This window comes from Mastigoproctus giganteus, chromosome 8 (genome assembly GCF_048544385.1).
Source record: "Mastigoproctus giganteus isolate SK-2022 chromosome 8, ASM4854438v1, whole genome shotgun sequence".
NCBI lineage: Eukaryota > Metazoa > Arthropoda > Arachnida > Uropygi > Thelyphonidae > Mastigoproctus > Mastigoproctus giganteus.
In genome coordinates, this window is record NC_143582.1 from 63,995,629 (window position 1) to 64,013,689 (window position 18,061).

The following is an 18,061-nucleotide window of genomic DNA, read 5'->3' on the forward strand; positions in this document are numbered from 1 at the left end:
ACCAGTAGCAATACGAATGGCTTGATGATGGATGGGGTCAAGCCAATGAACAGTGCTATTTCTGGCAGATGCATATACCTGAGACCCATAATCTAATTTTGAGCGTACAAGTGCACAGTATAGACGTAGGAGAGTGCATCAGTCTGCACCCCAAGAGGTAGAAGAGAGAGAGCGGAGGATGTTAAGCCCTCTCGTGCACTTTGTGCGAAGCTGACGAATGTGTTGGACAAATGTCAGCTTTTTGTCAAAAATGAGTCCCAGGAATTTCGCCTCTGATACAACTGGAATGGTGCTTTGTCCAAGTCGTAATTCAGGCTCAGGGTGGAGGTTACGTTTGCGACAAGAGTTAAGACGGTCAATAGCTTGTTGTAGTTGTCTCTCAATAACCCTCATATTGCATGATTGAGAGAATGTGCTGAAGTCATCGACGTAGAGTGCACTGTTTATAGTTGGAGGAAGTTGTTCAGAAATAGAATTTATTTTAATGGCAAAAAGCGTGACACTTAAGACAGATCCTTGTGGTACCCCCTCCTCTTGGCAAAAGGGCCGCGAAAGGGAGGATCCTACACGAACTTGGAAATAACGGCAGGATAAAAAATTTTTAATAAAAATTGGAAGGTGGCCTCTCAGACCGAGGTTGTAAAGGTCTTTTAAAATACCAAATCTCCAAGTTGTGTCGTACGCTTTTTCCATGTCAAAGAAGATGGACACCAAATGTTCTCTTTTTAGGAAAGCATCTCGGATAGATGTTTCCAGTCTAATTAAGTGGTCCAGTGTGGACCTGTTTCTTCGGAAGCTGCACTGAAAGCGGGAGAGAAGGTCGTTTGATTCTAAATACCATAAGAGACGGGCATTGACCATTCTCTCCAATATTTTGCATAGACAGCTGGTCAGAGAAATGGGACGATAGTTTTTTGGACATATAGGATCCTTTCCTAGCTTAGCAAAAGCAAGAATAGTTGCCTTGCGCCAGGTATCCGGAAAATGCTCTTCAAGGAAGATTCTGTTGTACAGGAAGAGCACATGGTCCATGGATTCTGCTGAAAGATGTTTGATCATTTCATAATGGATGTTGTCTGGTCCAGCAGCTGTAGCCTTTGTACAGGCGAGTGCTGTTTTCAGCTCATTGATATTAAATGGCCCATTGTATGGGTGGGAACCCTTCGATGTGAATTTAAGGGCCTGTTTTTCAATGTTGTGCTTTAAGACCAGAAACTCTGGGGAGTAAGATGATGGTGCAGAGATGTTAGAAAATGTTTCCCCAAGAGCATTGGCTATTTCAGTAGAGTCTGCAATAGTACATCCATTATATTCAAGGACCGATGAGGGGTGTGCTGTGTATTTTCCCTTCATTTTCCGGATTTTTTCCCAGACCACCTTAGTACTGGTCATCTGGGTAATGGATGATGTGAAATGGATCCACGATTCCCTTTGACTCTGACGGCGGATGTAGCGTGCTTTGGCTCGGGCACGTTTAAATGCTAATAGGTTGACTGTGGTAGGATATCTTTGAAATATCCCCCAAGCCTTGTTTTGAGCCTTTTTAGCTGCTGTGCATTCTGGATTCCACCATTTTTCTGTTATGTACGTAACTGCATCATTGATAGGCTCCTGGCTGACTGCAGAGTTGTCAAACTTTGCCAGGTGTTGAAAGGCACTCCAGTCAGCTTGATCAAACTTCCACCGCGGTAACCTGACAGGAAGACAAGGTCTCCCAGTAATTAAGGTGGTTATCACAGGGAAGTGATCACTTCCATACCGGTTCCCTTCTACCTCCCAGGTAAGTGACGAGAGAAGAGAAGGAGAGCTGATAGAAAGATCAATGGCAGAAAACGTACGGGTAGGCATGTGGAAAAAGGTGTTTGTTCCCACATTAAGAAGGCAGAGGTCATTGTCAATGAGCATACGCTCTATGACTCGTCCCCTTCTACTAATGCTAGCACTACCCCACAGGATGTTATGTCCATTAAAGTCCCCAAGAAGTAAGAAAGGGGGAGGCAACTGCATTACGAGATCATCAAGGTCTTTCTGGCAGATGTCAGTACCAGGTGGCAAATATATAGAGCAAACGGTTAATAAAAACCCCACTGTTATTCGAATTGCTACTGCCTCTATGCTGGTAGTAAGTTGCAGATGCTGAAAAGGGGTATGGTTGCCCACAAGGATTGCGACTCCTCCATGAGCGGGGCCATCCCCAGTTCTATCCTTGTGAATGATAGTAGCGTTGTGCATCCTGGGGTCATCATTTGCCCTTAGGTAAGTCTCCTGTATGCAAAAGCAAGATGGTTTGTGCTTTTGCAGGAGTGCCTTGATGTCTTCTGCATTTTTCCGGAATCCACGACAATTCCATTGTAGGAATTTAGCCATTATTTTGGCTTGGTGGGTCCATCAGGCGGCTTCCGAGGTGCTGAGGGCTTACTTTTATCAGTCTTGGGTTTCTCTTTTTTGGGGAAGAATGGACGCTGTCCCGTGTCCATTTCTTCGTCCGCAAAGAGTTCCAAGACTGAATCTTCGTGTACCTCCTTCTGCTCGACATGCATGTTTTCTTGGGTACTAGGGGGGGGGGGACTACCCCTTTCTTATTCTTTTCTTTCGTAATTACCTTTGTTACTTGTGGAGCATTAGGAGGTACTGATATAGGAGTGACAGCTGATTGGTTTTTCTGTGCAGGTTTTTGAGAACTTAAGAGATAACGCGCAATGGGAGTGAAAGACTCCTTTGGAGGAGAAATGGTCATGTCCGTCTGAGTTCCGACGGAACATCTCCCTGCTACCTTCTGGGCGTAGGTAGGTCTGTTGATATTCAGGGGTTTCACCGATTTCCTTGCCTCCTGGTATGATATATTTAGCTCTGCCTTCAGCTGCTGAATTTCTTTTTCTTCTTTCCACCTCTGGCATGCTCGTGAGTAGGCTGGGTGGGCTCCCTCACAGTTAACACAGGTGGGTTTTGTGGTTGAACATGCTGTTGTTTTGCGGTCCTTTGCACCGCATCGAGCGCATGCAAGGACTCCACAGCAGGCCATTTGAGAATGTCCATACTTCTGGCATTTAAAACACCGTAAAGGGTTCGGAACGTATGGACGCACTGAACAATTGATGTATCCAGCTTTAATCTCATCAGGAGGTTTAGGAGAGTTAAAAGTCAGGATAACGCTCCTGGTTTTAACAATTTTTTCATCCCTTCGCGCAGTGATTCTCTTGACGGCAATGACTCCCTGTGGTTTTAATTCGGAGCAGATTTCCTCCTCTGTTACGTCGAGAAGGTCCCACTCCGAAATGACACCTCTCGATGAATTGAGTATTTTGTGTGGTGTCACTGTTATGGGTACTCCTCCGATTGCTGTTACTCGGAGTAGATGTTCAGATTGCCTGTCATTTTTAGTTTCAATTAAAAGGTCTCCAGAACGAAGCCTCTTAACTTATTTGGGTGAACCTGCTAACCCATCTAACCCTTTTTGAATAAAAAAGGGCGACATTTTACCAATCGGTCTTTCATTGGTAGAATGAATAATTAAGAACCTTGGGACAGGCCCTGATGGTAACTCGGTTCGCTGCCTCTTTTTAGCAATAATGCTATCTGTTTCTTTATCATTGGTTTCGGATAGGGACCGGGTTGGGGCCCCTGAAGAAATAGGTTTATCAGGATTCATAGAAATTTTATTTGGTTCAGTGCCTGGGCCCCCCACCCACCACGGAGCCCAAAGGGACGCCCACTACCCGGCATGCAATAAATGCGCTTGGGAGTGGGACGCCAGGGCTACCCAGACACCATACCCGCACCGCCGCCAGCCTGAATCCTGTCCCTCGGACCGTGAGGGTAGGGGCATGGCATTGACACGGTTGACCCTCGCAGGCGAGCCTACTAGCCAACTGATCCTAGCCAGGCCTTCCAGGACCTCCCGTCCTGTCGAAGCAGGGGCCAAAGTGGTGTATTGAAGCTGGACCCCTCAACCACCAGGATCCCCCTTTCCAAATTTCCACGGGTCGCAGCGCACGGCAAACACGCCGGATTCCATTGATGTAAGCCTGGAACCTGGGCTGTGGGCATTGGATCCCAGTGATGCTAGTCTGGAAGTCCAGCAGCATCACTGGGAGGTCCCCTCACCACGTACAGGTGCCCACGTCGAGGGGGGCTAGCCCGGTTGGCGACATTCAGGTGCCACCCTATATATAAGATACTATACATGTCTACCTATTCATTCCCTCCAATAGCCTTCTAGTTCTTCCTTGAATTTATTTAAGCCATCAACTTTCACAACAACAGATGGAAGTTTGTTTCAGCAATCAATCACCTACTGGCTAAAGGCAAACTTCTGCACACACACACACACACGCACACTCTGCCAACCATCCTTCAATTTGAATTTGCACCCTCTCGCGTGTGTGGTCCAAGCAAGAAGAAGACTCCCATTAGCAATGAGCTTGCTCAATCCATTCAAAGCCTTAACCACCTCAATCAGATCACCTCACAGGTGGCTAGTCTCCAGACATTGCCAGTTGCAGAACTGGAGCCTTTCTTGGAAATAGCACCCCTTTTTTACCACACCAATCTCATTGCCATTCTCTGTACTTGTTCCAGCAGCTGTTTTGGACCTGTATACAGTACTCAAGATGTGGATTGACGATTGCCTTCTTCAAATGGGATAATCACCCCCTTATCCCAGCTAGAAAAATTCCTTATATCATTGACAAAACCCAATGAGCTGTCCTAACAGCCTGATTGCATTGCACAGAGAACCTTGTGCTCTACCATAACTGTAGTACCACAGTTTGTACGTTAATTTGGATTTACTGTTATCCATATGCAAAACCTTGCGTTTGTCAACTTTAACTTCAACTGGCATTTCTCAGCCCATCTGACTAACTTTTCTAGATCCTGTTGCAGTAGCATACTGGCATTACTGTCACTAACCACCCTGCCAACCTTTGTATCACTTGCAAACTTGGACATTAGACCTGATATGCCTACATCAATATCATTGATAAACATTAAAAAAAAAAAAATCAATGGGTCCAACAATGAACCCTGGGGAACTTCACTAATAATATCAGTCAACAAAGAGCAATGTCCATTGATTACCCCCTCTGTCTTCTCCCGCTTAACCATCCCTTTATCCATAGCAGCAACTTGCCGCTAATGTGAACACTGCTCCAATTTGTATAGCAGTATTCCATGTGCAGCAGTATCATAAGTTTTCCTGAAATCCAAGTACAGTAGAGCATCAGTTATCAGGAATAATTTATGTCAGACCTCTTCTGAATAGGCCAAATTTTTTGATAAATTTAATTAAACAAGATTAAATCAATTTAATCTGACCTTATGATTAAATTAAATAATTAAGATTAATAAAATAAAAAAAATTATAAACTAATCTCGGAAAACAAAATATCCATCCAGGCATTTTTATGATTTCTATACAAAACAGGAAAATTAGAAAGATTTTTAAATGCTCTCAGTTTTTTTGACTTACCGACAACGATCACGGACAATCTGTGCATCCCAATCACTTTTGCACACATAGCAATTGTAACTTGCTATTTTCTCATCTTAAAACTTGGTGCAGGCATTTCTCTTTTAGTGCCTAGGGTTTTTCTCAGTAATGCTTTCCATAATAAGCCCTATCATCAACATTATAAATGTTTCCTTTCTCGTAATTTGCTTAACTGAAGTGAGCTTACTTTTAAAGGACACCGCTGTCAATTTGTCTGCAAAAAGTTATCTGCCTCGAATGTCTAGTTCACATAAACACTCAGTTTAAAATTTTTCAGCCAACCTGTGCTTGCCTTAAAATTACCTCTTAATTTTCGACAAAAATCCAATGCTTTTTCACAACACTGGGTCAGACACTGGTTGACCTAAACTTTGCTTCCGAAGAAAACAAAAAAATAAATTGAACTGTCTAAAGTGGCAATTTCAGGTTTCAACATAGTATTTTTCCTCCTAGATCCCCCTTCACTATCCATAATCGACACAAATTCTGTAATAGCATTGGAATTTTTCTTGATGTCGTAAATTGTTGGAAGTCCCCACATTAAACTCTTGGAGAGATTTCCTAAATTTTGACCTTTTTCTAATTCTATCAATAATTTCAGTTTTTTGTTGCAATGTTAAAACTGCGTGTTTTCTTTTCGTTCATATTTTATCGTAAAAAAATTAGAAAAATAATAAATCACCTTATCCATGCAAGCAAAATTTTTGTATATCAGTGACAAGACCCCATAAGTGAACAGCTCAAAGCAGCACTTCTTCAGGATGACTTAGATAGACTTCAACGATGGTCGGAAAAGTGGCAACTAAATTTTAATCCAGAAAAATGCAAGTTCTTACACTTGGGAAACAAAATAATTTGTATAATTGAATAAAATAAAATAAAATAAAATTGAATAAAAACAGTAAAGGAAAAAGAGATTTGGGAATTATGATTTAGTTGAACATAAAGTTCTCTGAGCAGAGTACATTAGCAGCAAGGAAAGGTCCACAGTGCCCTATTGATGATTTATTAAGCATTTTCTTGCGAAAACTGGGAAGTCATTAACCCGGCATGTAAGGCAATTGTAGGACCACATTTGGAATATTGCATTCAAGTATGGAATGGAGATCACACCTAAAAAAAGACAGAGTTGCTTGAAAGTGTTCAAAGATGGACAATGCCTGTGAGATTGGCAAAAAGGATGACCATATGAGTAAAAACTTCAAATATATAGGTACAGAGCTTGGTAACTAGGCATCTTAATTGAGTCTCCTCTAAGGATTAAGTTATTTCAATTTCATTTAAAAACAAAAAATATTATTTGGATAAATTTACTAATATTTCATTGTAAACATTTAAGAGTTTTCAGGTGTGGTGAAATCAATAAACAATATACATATTTCTAACAAGATTAACTCACTGACTTCAATTTAGTACCTCTAATGTTCTCTTATGTTCAGGAGACGTGAAATCCATAGCTTCATGCTCAAGAATAGGTTGGAGCTCCATTGAAGAATCCTTTCCTTTAGAGGATGATCGAAGAGAACTAAACCTAGAAATCATACGTTTCACACTTCTATAGCGATCATACAAAGGGTGCACAACCTCTCTATCTATTTTTGAAGTTGGTCTGCCATGAATGCTTTCAAATTTTAGCAATACCTTCTGAATAGCTAATTTTTCTTCCATGACCTCATCCCTTGTCATTTCCTAAAAAGATAAAATAAATAAAAAATAACTGGAATTACAGAGTTAAATTCTAGTGTGTGTGTGTGTGTGTGTGTGTGTGTGTGTGTGTGTGTGTGTGTGCACGTGCATTTACATATATACATGTGCATATATATATATATATCATTCCAAAAGAGTACAGTTACAGGGAGAAGTACTGCTTTATCTCACACAGACACACTGACATCTACCTTGTATATTAAATCTGTGCTAATATCCAGCATATGCTGCTTTCATCTATGTACATGGTATTAGAATTATTACTCGCCACTGATGGCACTATGAAATTCAGGAATGCTATGATACAGTGTCTTATATATTATGAAACCAAAATAAAGGATATACACCTAATTCTGTTTTTACACAATAGATACGTTCCTGAAAAATACGTGTAAAAAAAATTCGCGTAAAAAAAGCCATTGTACTTATGGAAGAAAAGAAGATTGGTTCCGGATCTAAAAAAATCAATAAAAATAATAAAAAAAAAAAAAAAAAAAAAAAAAAAACAAAAAACACATAAAAATATTCGTTTTAAGCTTATTATTTTATTTCATTTCAACAAAATACACATGTAATAATATGTAATGAAAATGTATAAAAATAAATTTGTATGCATATGAAATGAAAAAAATTCTTCATTAACAAAAAAAATCTGTTTTACACATAAAAAGATTTTATTCATTTTCACTTTCTGATAATAAACGGCGCATACGTTTGTGTATGACTGGAATATCACTGCTATCACGAGAAATGTTGTGGACATCATCTTCTTCCTCTATTAATGAAATTCTTTCTGTGATCTCTTGAGAAAAATCAGCACGAGTCTCCTCTGGTGCTGATGTTTCACCGGTTTTACGAATGAATTCAGTTATTAATTGTTGTGTTCGTGTTTTGGTTAGGCCGTTATATAATTCTCTGTAAGAGGCTGTCGACAACTTCAGTTCACGTTGAAACTTCCCAGTGCGTTCCTCATTAGGGTCATGTTTGACAAAATGATTACCTAATTTTATGGCCAGTTCCAGACCTTCTTTTATTAAATCTGCATTTAGAACAGGATCATTTTCTTCATTATCACTACGTTCTGAGGGATAAGGAGTCCCAAGGACAACCTCTACTATTTCATCTTCGCTTAGCACTTTGTCGGTTAACAATTCATCAATATCTTCAAACGATAGATCATCGAATCCTTCTCCACCAATTTTGTATGCCATTGTAATGATGTTGGGAAATCCGGTCGTATTAGGGATGATGGGATCTTTGCTTTTTACACATTGTGGCCAAACCGCTTTCCAACACGCATTTAAAGTTGCTGGTTTTAATTCAGTTAATGCTAATCCAACTGATTGATACAATCCATAATTGAGAATTTCTTCCACACATCAATGACTGTTAGTGTTTCATCATTCAGTTTGTCTAAAACATGTTGGAATGTTCGTTTTACATAGTATGTTTTAATTGTCGCAATTATACCTTGGTCTAGCAGTTGTATCAAAGATGTAGTATTAGGTGGCAGAAATAAAATTTGTACGTTTGGGTGTTCCAAGACAGGATGGCCGGGTGCATTGTCAAGAATCAGAAGAACTTTAAATTTGAGACCTTTCAAATTCATATAACGTCTGACTTCTGGGATGAAACATTTGTTGAACCATTCTGTAAAGATAGCAGTAGTCACCCAGGCCTTCTTGTTTGCCATCCAGTGAGCAGGCAGTTTATTGATATCTACACCTTTCATCAAATGTGGGTTTAGGACTTGATTTACCAGTAGTGGTTTCAACATACGATCTCCTGAAGCATTGGAGGAAAATAATAAGGTCACACGATCCTTAGCTACCTTAAAACCACCAGCAGTTTTCTGTGATTTGGCTACATACTTTCTGTTCGGCATTCGTTTCCAGAAGAAACCAGTTTCATCTGCATTCCAACACTTGATCAGGAGTGTATCCTCCATCTTCAATAATTTTTGCAAGTTCCTGCAGGAATACTTTAGCAGCCGATTCATCAGCAGATGCAGTTTCACCTTTAATTTTTATATTATGAAGAGCATTCCTTTTAAGAAACTCTGTCATCCAATCTGTACTCACAGAAAATTCATACTTTCTGTTTAACTGAGATGAAGTGCTTGGCTCCTTTTCTTTAATCTGTCTGTAAATTCTTAGTGCTGTTTGCTTGATGGCATTTCCATCTATGGTACTCTTTTTTGTGACTGATCTTCTAACCATATTACCAGAGCCTTTTCCATTTTTTCCTTGACAATATCTCTTGAATATGATGATGAATTAACATTTACTTTTGTTCCAGAACATACCGACTTCCTAATTGCAGCTTCATTTTTCTTAATACACACATGTAGTTCTTACGGTAGCTTCATGTATACCAAAATTCTTTCCTACAAACGTAGCCCCTTGTCCAGTTGCAAGACGATCTAAAATTTGAATTTTAAGTTCCAAAGAAATCGCTTTCCTTTTCATTTTGGTAATAGGCGAATTATTCGACATTATATAAGGGCTACCGAAAAATATCTCAGTTATATAAAAAAAAGGTATGAAAAATTTGTAAACTTCAATTTATTGACTATAGGCAAAATTAATAAATTTATATGTGCACAAATTTCACTAAAGATTCTTTCACTTTGAAATAGTTTGTTTGTTTGTTTGTTTCGGGATTTATTGGGCGCATCGGCAACTATGACCATAGTGCGCCAAATCACTTTGAAATAGAGCTTACTATTAAATGTCTTCCGAAGATACAATGCATGGGCGCCTCCGTAGCCAGGTGGGAAGGAGCAGCAGTGCGTAGCACATGTTTCTTGATTAGACCGGGGTTCGAGCCCGTCACCACCAAATACGGAGGATGCGGAAAGGTTAGGAAATGACCACCGCATATCCCGGAGCAATATGGCCTTAGTTGCTAATGCTCCTAAAAACCAAATAACAACAAAATACAATGCATGAATACCGTAGATGTGCACCAAATTCAATAAAAACGTTGATGATACCTAGACGTACACATTGGTAAACAAAAGCACGTATTTCAAAACGCACACACTAGCTGTTATCCAATCTATTGGTGCGTGTAATATAGAAATGATACTAATATGCCACAAATAAAAAAAAAATTTCTTAGAATTTAGGCAAAAAAAAAATTCATAGAAATCGTGTTAAATCAAATTCGTGTAAAAATAGTTCGTGCAAAAACAGAATTAGATGTATCTCTATTGAAAATTTCATATTTAGTAAGAATAAGCTTAGCTTTATGATGATTTAATTTGATTTTTGTGATTAAAAAAGTAAACATATTCTAACATAACAATAAGAAGACTACACATTTTGAAGGCAGCTTCCGACTTTTTTTTTTTTTTTTTTACCCCAAAAAATAACAAGAGAGTTTTGTGTACAGATCTACTCCTGATGATAGAGAAATGAGACCAAATGCTTCTTGTAATTAGATTTCATGCAACAAAGTAATGTCCACTCATTTCTAAAATTGAAAAATATTAATTTTAGAGAACAAACACATACGCCAATGAGCCAAAACATTATGACCACCTATACAAATCGAAGCAACTGCAGGTGAACTACGGCTGCGCGGGTCGGGGACACAGTATAAAAACACCTGATACTGAGCTCTTTATTCAGTATTACTCTTATTCTTCAGATGGGAAAGGCAGCAGATTTAAGCGAGTTTGACAAAGGCAAAATTGTAATGGCCAGACGACTGGGTCAGAGCATATCCAAAACAGCAAGGCTGGTGGGATGATCACAGTCAGCCGTGGTTAGTACCTACTGAAAGTGGTCCAAAGAGGGGGAACCCATGAACAGCCAGCAAGGTATTGGATGACCACAGCTCATCGATGCTCGAGGTGAGTGAAGGCTTTCCCGGATGGTACATGGCAACAGAAGGGCAATTGTGGCATAACTTGCTGGTAATTGGAATGCTGGTGACGGGAGTAATGTGTCACACAGTACATCGAATCCTGCTGAAAATGGGGCTGCGTAGCCGCAGGCCGCTCCAAGTGCCCAAGCTGACCATGGTTCACCAGCGACAGCACCTACAATGGGCAAGCGAGCATTGAAACTGGACCTTGAGTGACTGGAAGAAGGTCATCTGGTCCAAGGAATCATGTTTCTTGTTGCACCACGTGGATGGCCAGGTATGTGTGCATCATTTACCTGGGGAAATGATGGCACCTGGATGCACTTGGGACAAAAACAAGCCGGTGGTGGCAGCAGTGTCATGCTTTGGGCAATGTACTGCTGGGATACCCTGGGTCCAGTCATCCATGTGCCAGGCACTCTACTTTAGGTAGGTGGTAGACATCTACTTAGGTAGATGTCTACGACCTACCTAAACATCATTGCTGACCAGGTACACCCTTTCGTGGCAGGTCTTCCACTCTGGCAATGCAGTCTTTCGGCAGGATAATGTGCCATGCCACACCACCCGGACTGTTGGGGACTGGTTCGCGGAACATGAGGAAGACTTCCAGGTATTGCCCTGGCATCTAAATTCCCCAGACATCAACCCCATTGAGCATCGGTGGTTTATGTTGGAACAGCAATTCCGATCTGTGGCATCTCAACCACAGACCTTACAGGAGTTAAAGGATCTGCCGGTTATGTGTTGGTACCAGATACTACAAGACACATTTAGAAATCTTGAAGCATCCATGCCTTGATGGGTATGAGCTATTTTGGCTGCACATGGAGGACCAACATCATATTAGGTAGATGGCCATAATGTTTTGGCTCATCGGTGTATGTAAAGCATGATATATCATAAAATACAGGATACTACAAATTGCAGCATTAGAGCTGAAAAGTTGTTTATGGCTCTATTGCCCTTAAGTGATACTTGGTAGTTGAGTGAGAAGAATTTGTATATGCATAATAAAATCCAATTTGATTCATTCAAAAAAAAAAAAAAAAAAACTTCCCATATCACTTTTCATCCCCTCTAACAGTTTGTATAGTTCTTCCTTTAATTTATTCAAACTTCCCATCTCTACATCACCAAATGGGAGTATTTCCAACAATAAATCACCCGCTGGCTGAAGGCAAATTTCTACACATCTATCCTACAACCATCCTTTCTCAATTTGAATTTTTGTCCCCCTCATGTGTACAGTTTGCACAATAGGAGAATGACATTGCAGCTAGAGACTGTACTTGCGGTGCATAGTCTTTAGATGCAATTTCAGAAATGAAGCCTTTATAATCTCATTGTTCTTCTCTGCATCCATTCCAACAGGTACAGATACTTCCAAAAAAAGTGGCTTCCAGACCTGCTCTTCTGTATTAAATCACCCTGCCAACCTTCGTATCATCTGCAAACTTAAGACATTAAGCCTGATATATCATCATGAATATCATTAATAAATACAGAAAACTACAGCACCGAACACTGGGTAACTCTGCTAATAACATTAGTCCAAGAAGAGCAGTGCCCATTGATATTCACTCAGTTTTCATCCACTCAACCATTCCTTTACTGATAGCAGCAGCTTACCTTTAATGCTAAAAACTGCTCTTTTTGTAGAGCACCCTTTTATGAGTAACAGTATCGACAGCGTTTATGAAATCTAAGTATATAATATCAAAATTTTTTTTTTGCATCCAGTTTCTTTGTTTCTGTGTCATGGCATTTGATCAGATTGGTCAGACAACCTGCCCCTTAACCAATTCATGCTGTGGCTGTAGTATGAATTTGTTAACTGCACTCCTGTCTAAACTGTCCTGCATTACTTCTTTAACCAGTGACTCCATTATTTTCCTTAAAACAGAAGTCAAGCCAACAAGTGTGTAATGCTCATGCTTCCCTTTAATTATCCCCTTGTGAAATGGGGGATACCTTCACCAGTCCATAGGGACTCCCCTAAATCTGAGGATACTCGGATTTAGCCAAATCATGGCTAAAGGGCTTCTTACCTCTTTTGCTGCATCCCTTAATATAATTTTAACACATTTTTTTTTATTTAGCAAAAAGTAGGTTACTTTTTTGTATAAATTTTAAAAAGTTTTCAATTTCTTGCTTTTCTTTAAAAAACCAAGATCAATATACAGTTAGCACTGTGTCTGTTTTTATAATCAGAAAAGTTGTTAAAAAGTTGAATTAAATTATACATGCATCTGTTACTATGCAGGAATTTCACAAAATTGATTTGTATTGCTAACTATTAATCTGCCAGTTTTGTTAAATAATTAACAGAAATATATAAAATAAATTACAGTTTTGCTTGCTTGCTTTATATTATAATTTTATTAATTTATTTCCTTAAGAAAAGAGATTTAACTCAGATTTGAACCTCTCAAATCTGGCAGCAAAGGTTAAATTAAGGAAAAGAACCTTGCTAGATCTAGGAATTTTGCATATTTTGTAACTATATAATCTCTCTCTCTCTCTCTCTCTCTCTCTCTTGTTTTCCCCCTCCTCCCGAGGTAATTGCAAAAGGGTTTTTTAATTAAAGAATTTAATATGCAGTAGGACCACACAATCTTCCTGGGAATACTTTCTTTCTAACAGTTTACAGCAGGTGACAGGTTATCTAGAATTCACTTCCATTTCTCAGCTACCAGAACCAATTTAGAAGAGTGTTGTTTTGACTGCAACCTAATCCAGCACTCCATTTCATCTCACGGGTATTCAATGAAGTTAATGACTGCACTCAGATTTAGTCAGTCCAACTTTTTAACTTAACTGTCTATAAACCAGTCCTGTATGACATGGAGCAATGACACTGACAACAACAGGGCCCATTTCCATAGTACTACCACAGTACAGGCAGCATTAATTACCAGAAAAAAAAAGGTCCAAGTACAGGGACTCCGAATTTCAGGCATTACCACTAACAGGCCAAATGAACCCATAATGTCAGATTGCCTCTGCCAGAGTTCATGGCAGAGTATGATGCATTCTAACAGGGCCATCTCTGGGCAATTACCACACAACCAAATATGTCCATCAAAAAGAAACATCATAGAGAAAATCATTACTCCATACACCTTCTGCCACTTCTGAAATCCAGGAACATCAGTGACCATGATACTGGGCTTATGCAGCTAGCCTATCAGTCAACCCAAGACTATAAAGCAATCTACAGATGAATGACATGAGAGATGTTCTTGTAGCTTCTTGGACTAGCTCTGTGATGTCTCTGCAGATGGTATGAATGAGATGTGAACTATCTTTTAAGAGCACAAAGGGTGATACTGTTGGGGGGATTCACAGACTAAAAGGTTAAAAGTAGCAGCAGGCAGAGGTGAAGGTGATTTGGCGAAGGTAAAGAAAGCCAATATGAGAATGACGAGAAAAGTCAGATAACATACATGGAAAATTAGTTTCCCGATACAGCACTCTAGCACTGCTCGCTTGGTAAACAGACGGTAGGTGTTATCGGTCTGGAGCAAAGTCGAGAACGATATATTGATTGACAGATAAGCGTAGCAAACGATGTGCTGATTGGTGCGGGAACACAACACATTAACATCGGTTTAACAGCACTTAGAAGCATTAACGGTAACTTACCCTAATGAACGCTTTCCATAATGATGAAAAAAGGTCAGGTTACTTCCACTTGAATCCCATGGGAGCATGAATCCCTCCCAAAGTGGAGGCGGTAACCTAACCTTCTTTCTTTAGAATCACAGTCATATTTAGAAATGCATTCATTACCTTTTTATGATTGTATTTTTATTTTCTTGTTCAATAATATGCCCTAATGGTGAAAAAAGGTCAGGTTATGAAATATAACGAAAAATAAAGAAACCTTTTCCTTTTTTCGTAACTAAACCTAAATCAACAATATAGTAAAAACACTCATGAACGCCAAAAGTCTGCTTTTAATAATGAGAAAAAAACATAATGAAGAACATAAAAATGAACGGAAGGAAACTTTTATTTAGTTTTCATCAAAAAATTAACCAACATTTTATTTCCCTTACAAATTTCTTCCATCTTTAAAAGATTTATCGCTGCTATTACCTGTTTATCGTTCATCACAAAACTACTATGCACTGTTCTTTACTCATAAATACACAATAATGCCAACCAATGGCTACACAGTAGCTTGTCATCTGTCGTGCCAACCACACATCATTTCATTGTTTACCACGCCTACCTGTCAATCAATATATCCTTCTCGATTATTGCTCCAGACCGATAACACCTACAGTCTGTTTACAGAGCGAGCAGTGCTAGAGTCCGGTGTCGGGAAACTAATTTTCTGCGTATGTTTTCCGACATTTCTCGTTGTTCTCATGTTGGCTTTCTTTACCTTAGCCAGTGATTTTTGTACTACTTCTATTAGAATAAGCAGTGGCCTGGAGCGAGGAGTTCTGGGGGTTTAAGGGACTGATGGCAATCATAAAACAAATAAATACATGGGATGTGTTAGGGTAACTAAGAATAAGAACAGATGCATGTATACTTCATGTATACCAATGCTAGAAGTATAGTAAATAAATTTGATGAATTTGAAGTGTTGGTCAAGACATTAAAGGCAGATACTGTTGGGATATCAGAGACATGGTGTCACACAGATATTAGGAATGCAGAACTGGAATTTGCATGTTAATTAAGAAAAACATAAAATCAAAGGAAGTGCATTCAGTTGACATAGTTGGACAGTGAAATGTTGAGTCAGTTTGGTGTTACGTAAGTACTGGGAAAGCAAAAATAAGAGTAGGAATGTGTTATAGGCCTAATGACTCTAATGAGTACAACGAACAATTGTAGAGAGACAGAGTGGGCTAGTAAATCAGAATGTCTTATAATGAGGGAATTTAACTTCCTGGATATTGATTGGACCTTGTGGGTTGGTCAATCACACACTAGCAAGACTTTTGTGGATTTACTGGATGATTGTTATCTGCAGCAGCATGTTTGAGAGGCAACCAGAGAGGGTAATACTCTTGACCTGGTTATCAGCAGTGATCATTCGTGTATTAAGAATTTGCAGATAAAGAACCACTAGGTGGCAGTGATCACAGTGTACTGATGTGGATTTACTTAAAGATATAATTACCATCAGGGATAAAGGAAAGGGTTTTTGCTTCTGTAAAGGTGACTACAGTGGTCTCAGACAGTTTTTTAATTCTGTACAGTTGGACCAACTGATGATGTTACCAACAGCAAATTCTAAGTGGGAAGAATTCAAGGAAATAATCATGGAAGCTACTAGGCATTTCATACCTATTAATAAATATTAGCATTAGCAGAGGCACACAATGCAAGAAAACAAGCTTATGCAGTATCAGCCAAAAAAAAAAAAAAAAAAACCAAGCTCCGATTTCACTCCTCCATTCATTCCAAATACCTGTCCAGCTCAGCCTTAAATTTATTTAGGCTATCAACTTCCACAACAAAAGATGGAAGTCTGTTCCACCAATCATCTACCCACTACACTACAACTATTTTAACTCAATTTGAATTTATGCCCTCTCAGGTGATTATTCAGAGCAAGAGGAGAATTCCATCAGCACTGAGCATGCTCAAACCATTCAAGGCTTTACACACCTCAATCAGATCACCTCACAGGTGCCTAGTCTCCAAACGCTGTAATCTGCAAAACTTAAGCCTTTCTTCGTAAGAGCAACCCTTTGTTCCATTCACTAATATTGTTGCCCTTCTCTGTACTCGTTCCAACACCTCTACATCCTTCTTAAATGAGGCCTCCAGACCTGTATACAGCATTCAAGGTGTGGCCTGACCATTGCTTTATACAAGGGGATAATCACCTCCTTATCCCTGCTAGAAAAATTCCTGTATATCATTGACAACACACCAGGAGCTACTCTTGCAGACCATTTGCACTGCTCAGGAAACTTCATATCTGCCTGCACAATTACCCCCAGGTTCTTTTCATTCTCTGCCACTGTCAGGTAGTACCACAGAGTTGATACGTTACTCTGGGGTTACTGCTTCCCATATGTAGTACTTTACATTTGTCAATGTTAAACTTCATTTGCCACCTCTCAACCCATTTGCTCAACTTTTCTAGATCCTATTGCAGAAGCATACTGTCATTAGTGTCATTAACAACTCTGCCAACCTTCGTATCATCTGTAAACTTGGACATTAAGCCTGATATACCATCATCAATATCATTTATAAATACAGAAAACAACAATGGACCCAACATTTCACCCTGAGGGCCTCCACTAATAACATTAGTCCATGAAGAGCAGTGTCCATTGATTACCACTCTCTGTCTTCTCCCACTCAACCATCCCTTTATCCACAGCAGCAATTTGCCTCCAATGCCGCACTGCTCCAATTTGTGCAACAGTATCAAAAGCCTTTCTAAGATCCGAATATATGATATCAAAGTTATTCCCTGCATCCAGTTGCTTTGTGACCACATCATATCCAATGAAACTGGTCAGACAAGATTTTCCCTTATCAAACTCATGCTGTGTCCAACTATAACTGAAGTCTTGTCTAGATGATCCTGTAGTGCTTCTTTAACCAGTTGCTCCATTAATTTTCCTGGAACAGAAGTTAAACTAACAGGTCTATAATTACTTGTGTCCTCTTTGATACTCCTTCGTGAATTGGGGTCACATTTGCACATCTCTAGTCCATGGGTACCTCCCCTGAGTTGAAGGAAGCTCTCATAATTATGGCTAAGGGTTTGCTTACTTCCTTTGTTGCCTCCTCCTTTAATATAACTGGATAGATCCCATTAACCCAATGTGCCTTTTTTATGTTTATCTTCAATAATTTCTCCTCGACTTTCCTCTCAGTTAGCTCAAAATCATCTATCTCACTGCCAGAGTTTAGTTCACCTCTTGCATTCCCCTCCCTGAACAACTCATGTTTGAATGTAGATGCAAAATACTCATTTAGTTTGTTAGCCACCTGAGCCAT

The 18,061-nt window shown here is 39.4% G+C and overlaps 1 protein-coding gene across 1 annotated transcript in view; it reads right to left on the bottom strand.

The window, feature by feature from the left end:
* LOC150081576 (uncharacterized) overlaps positions 1 to 18,061 on the bottom strand; it is a 302,450-nt gene that overhangs the window by 86,573 nt on the left and 197,816 nt on the right. Inside the window, exon 16 of the mRNA XM_090380248.1 lies at positions 6,908 to 7,180. Coding sequence (XP_090236374.1) covers positions 6,908 to 7,180 — 273 coding nt within the window. The remainder of the gene's footprint in view (positions 1 to 6,907; positions 7,181 to 18,061) is intronic.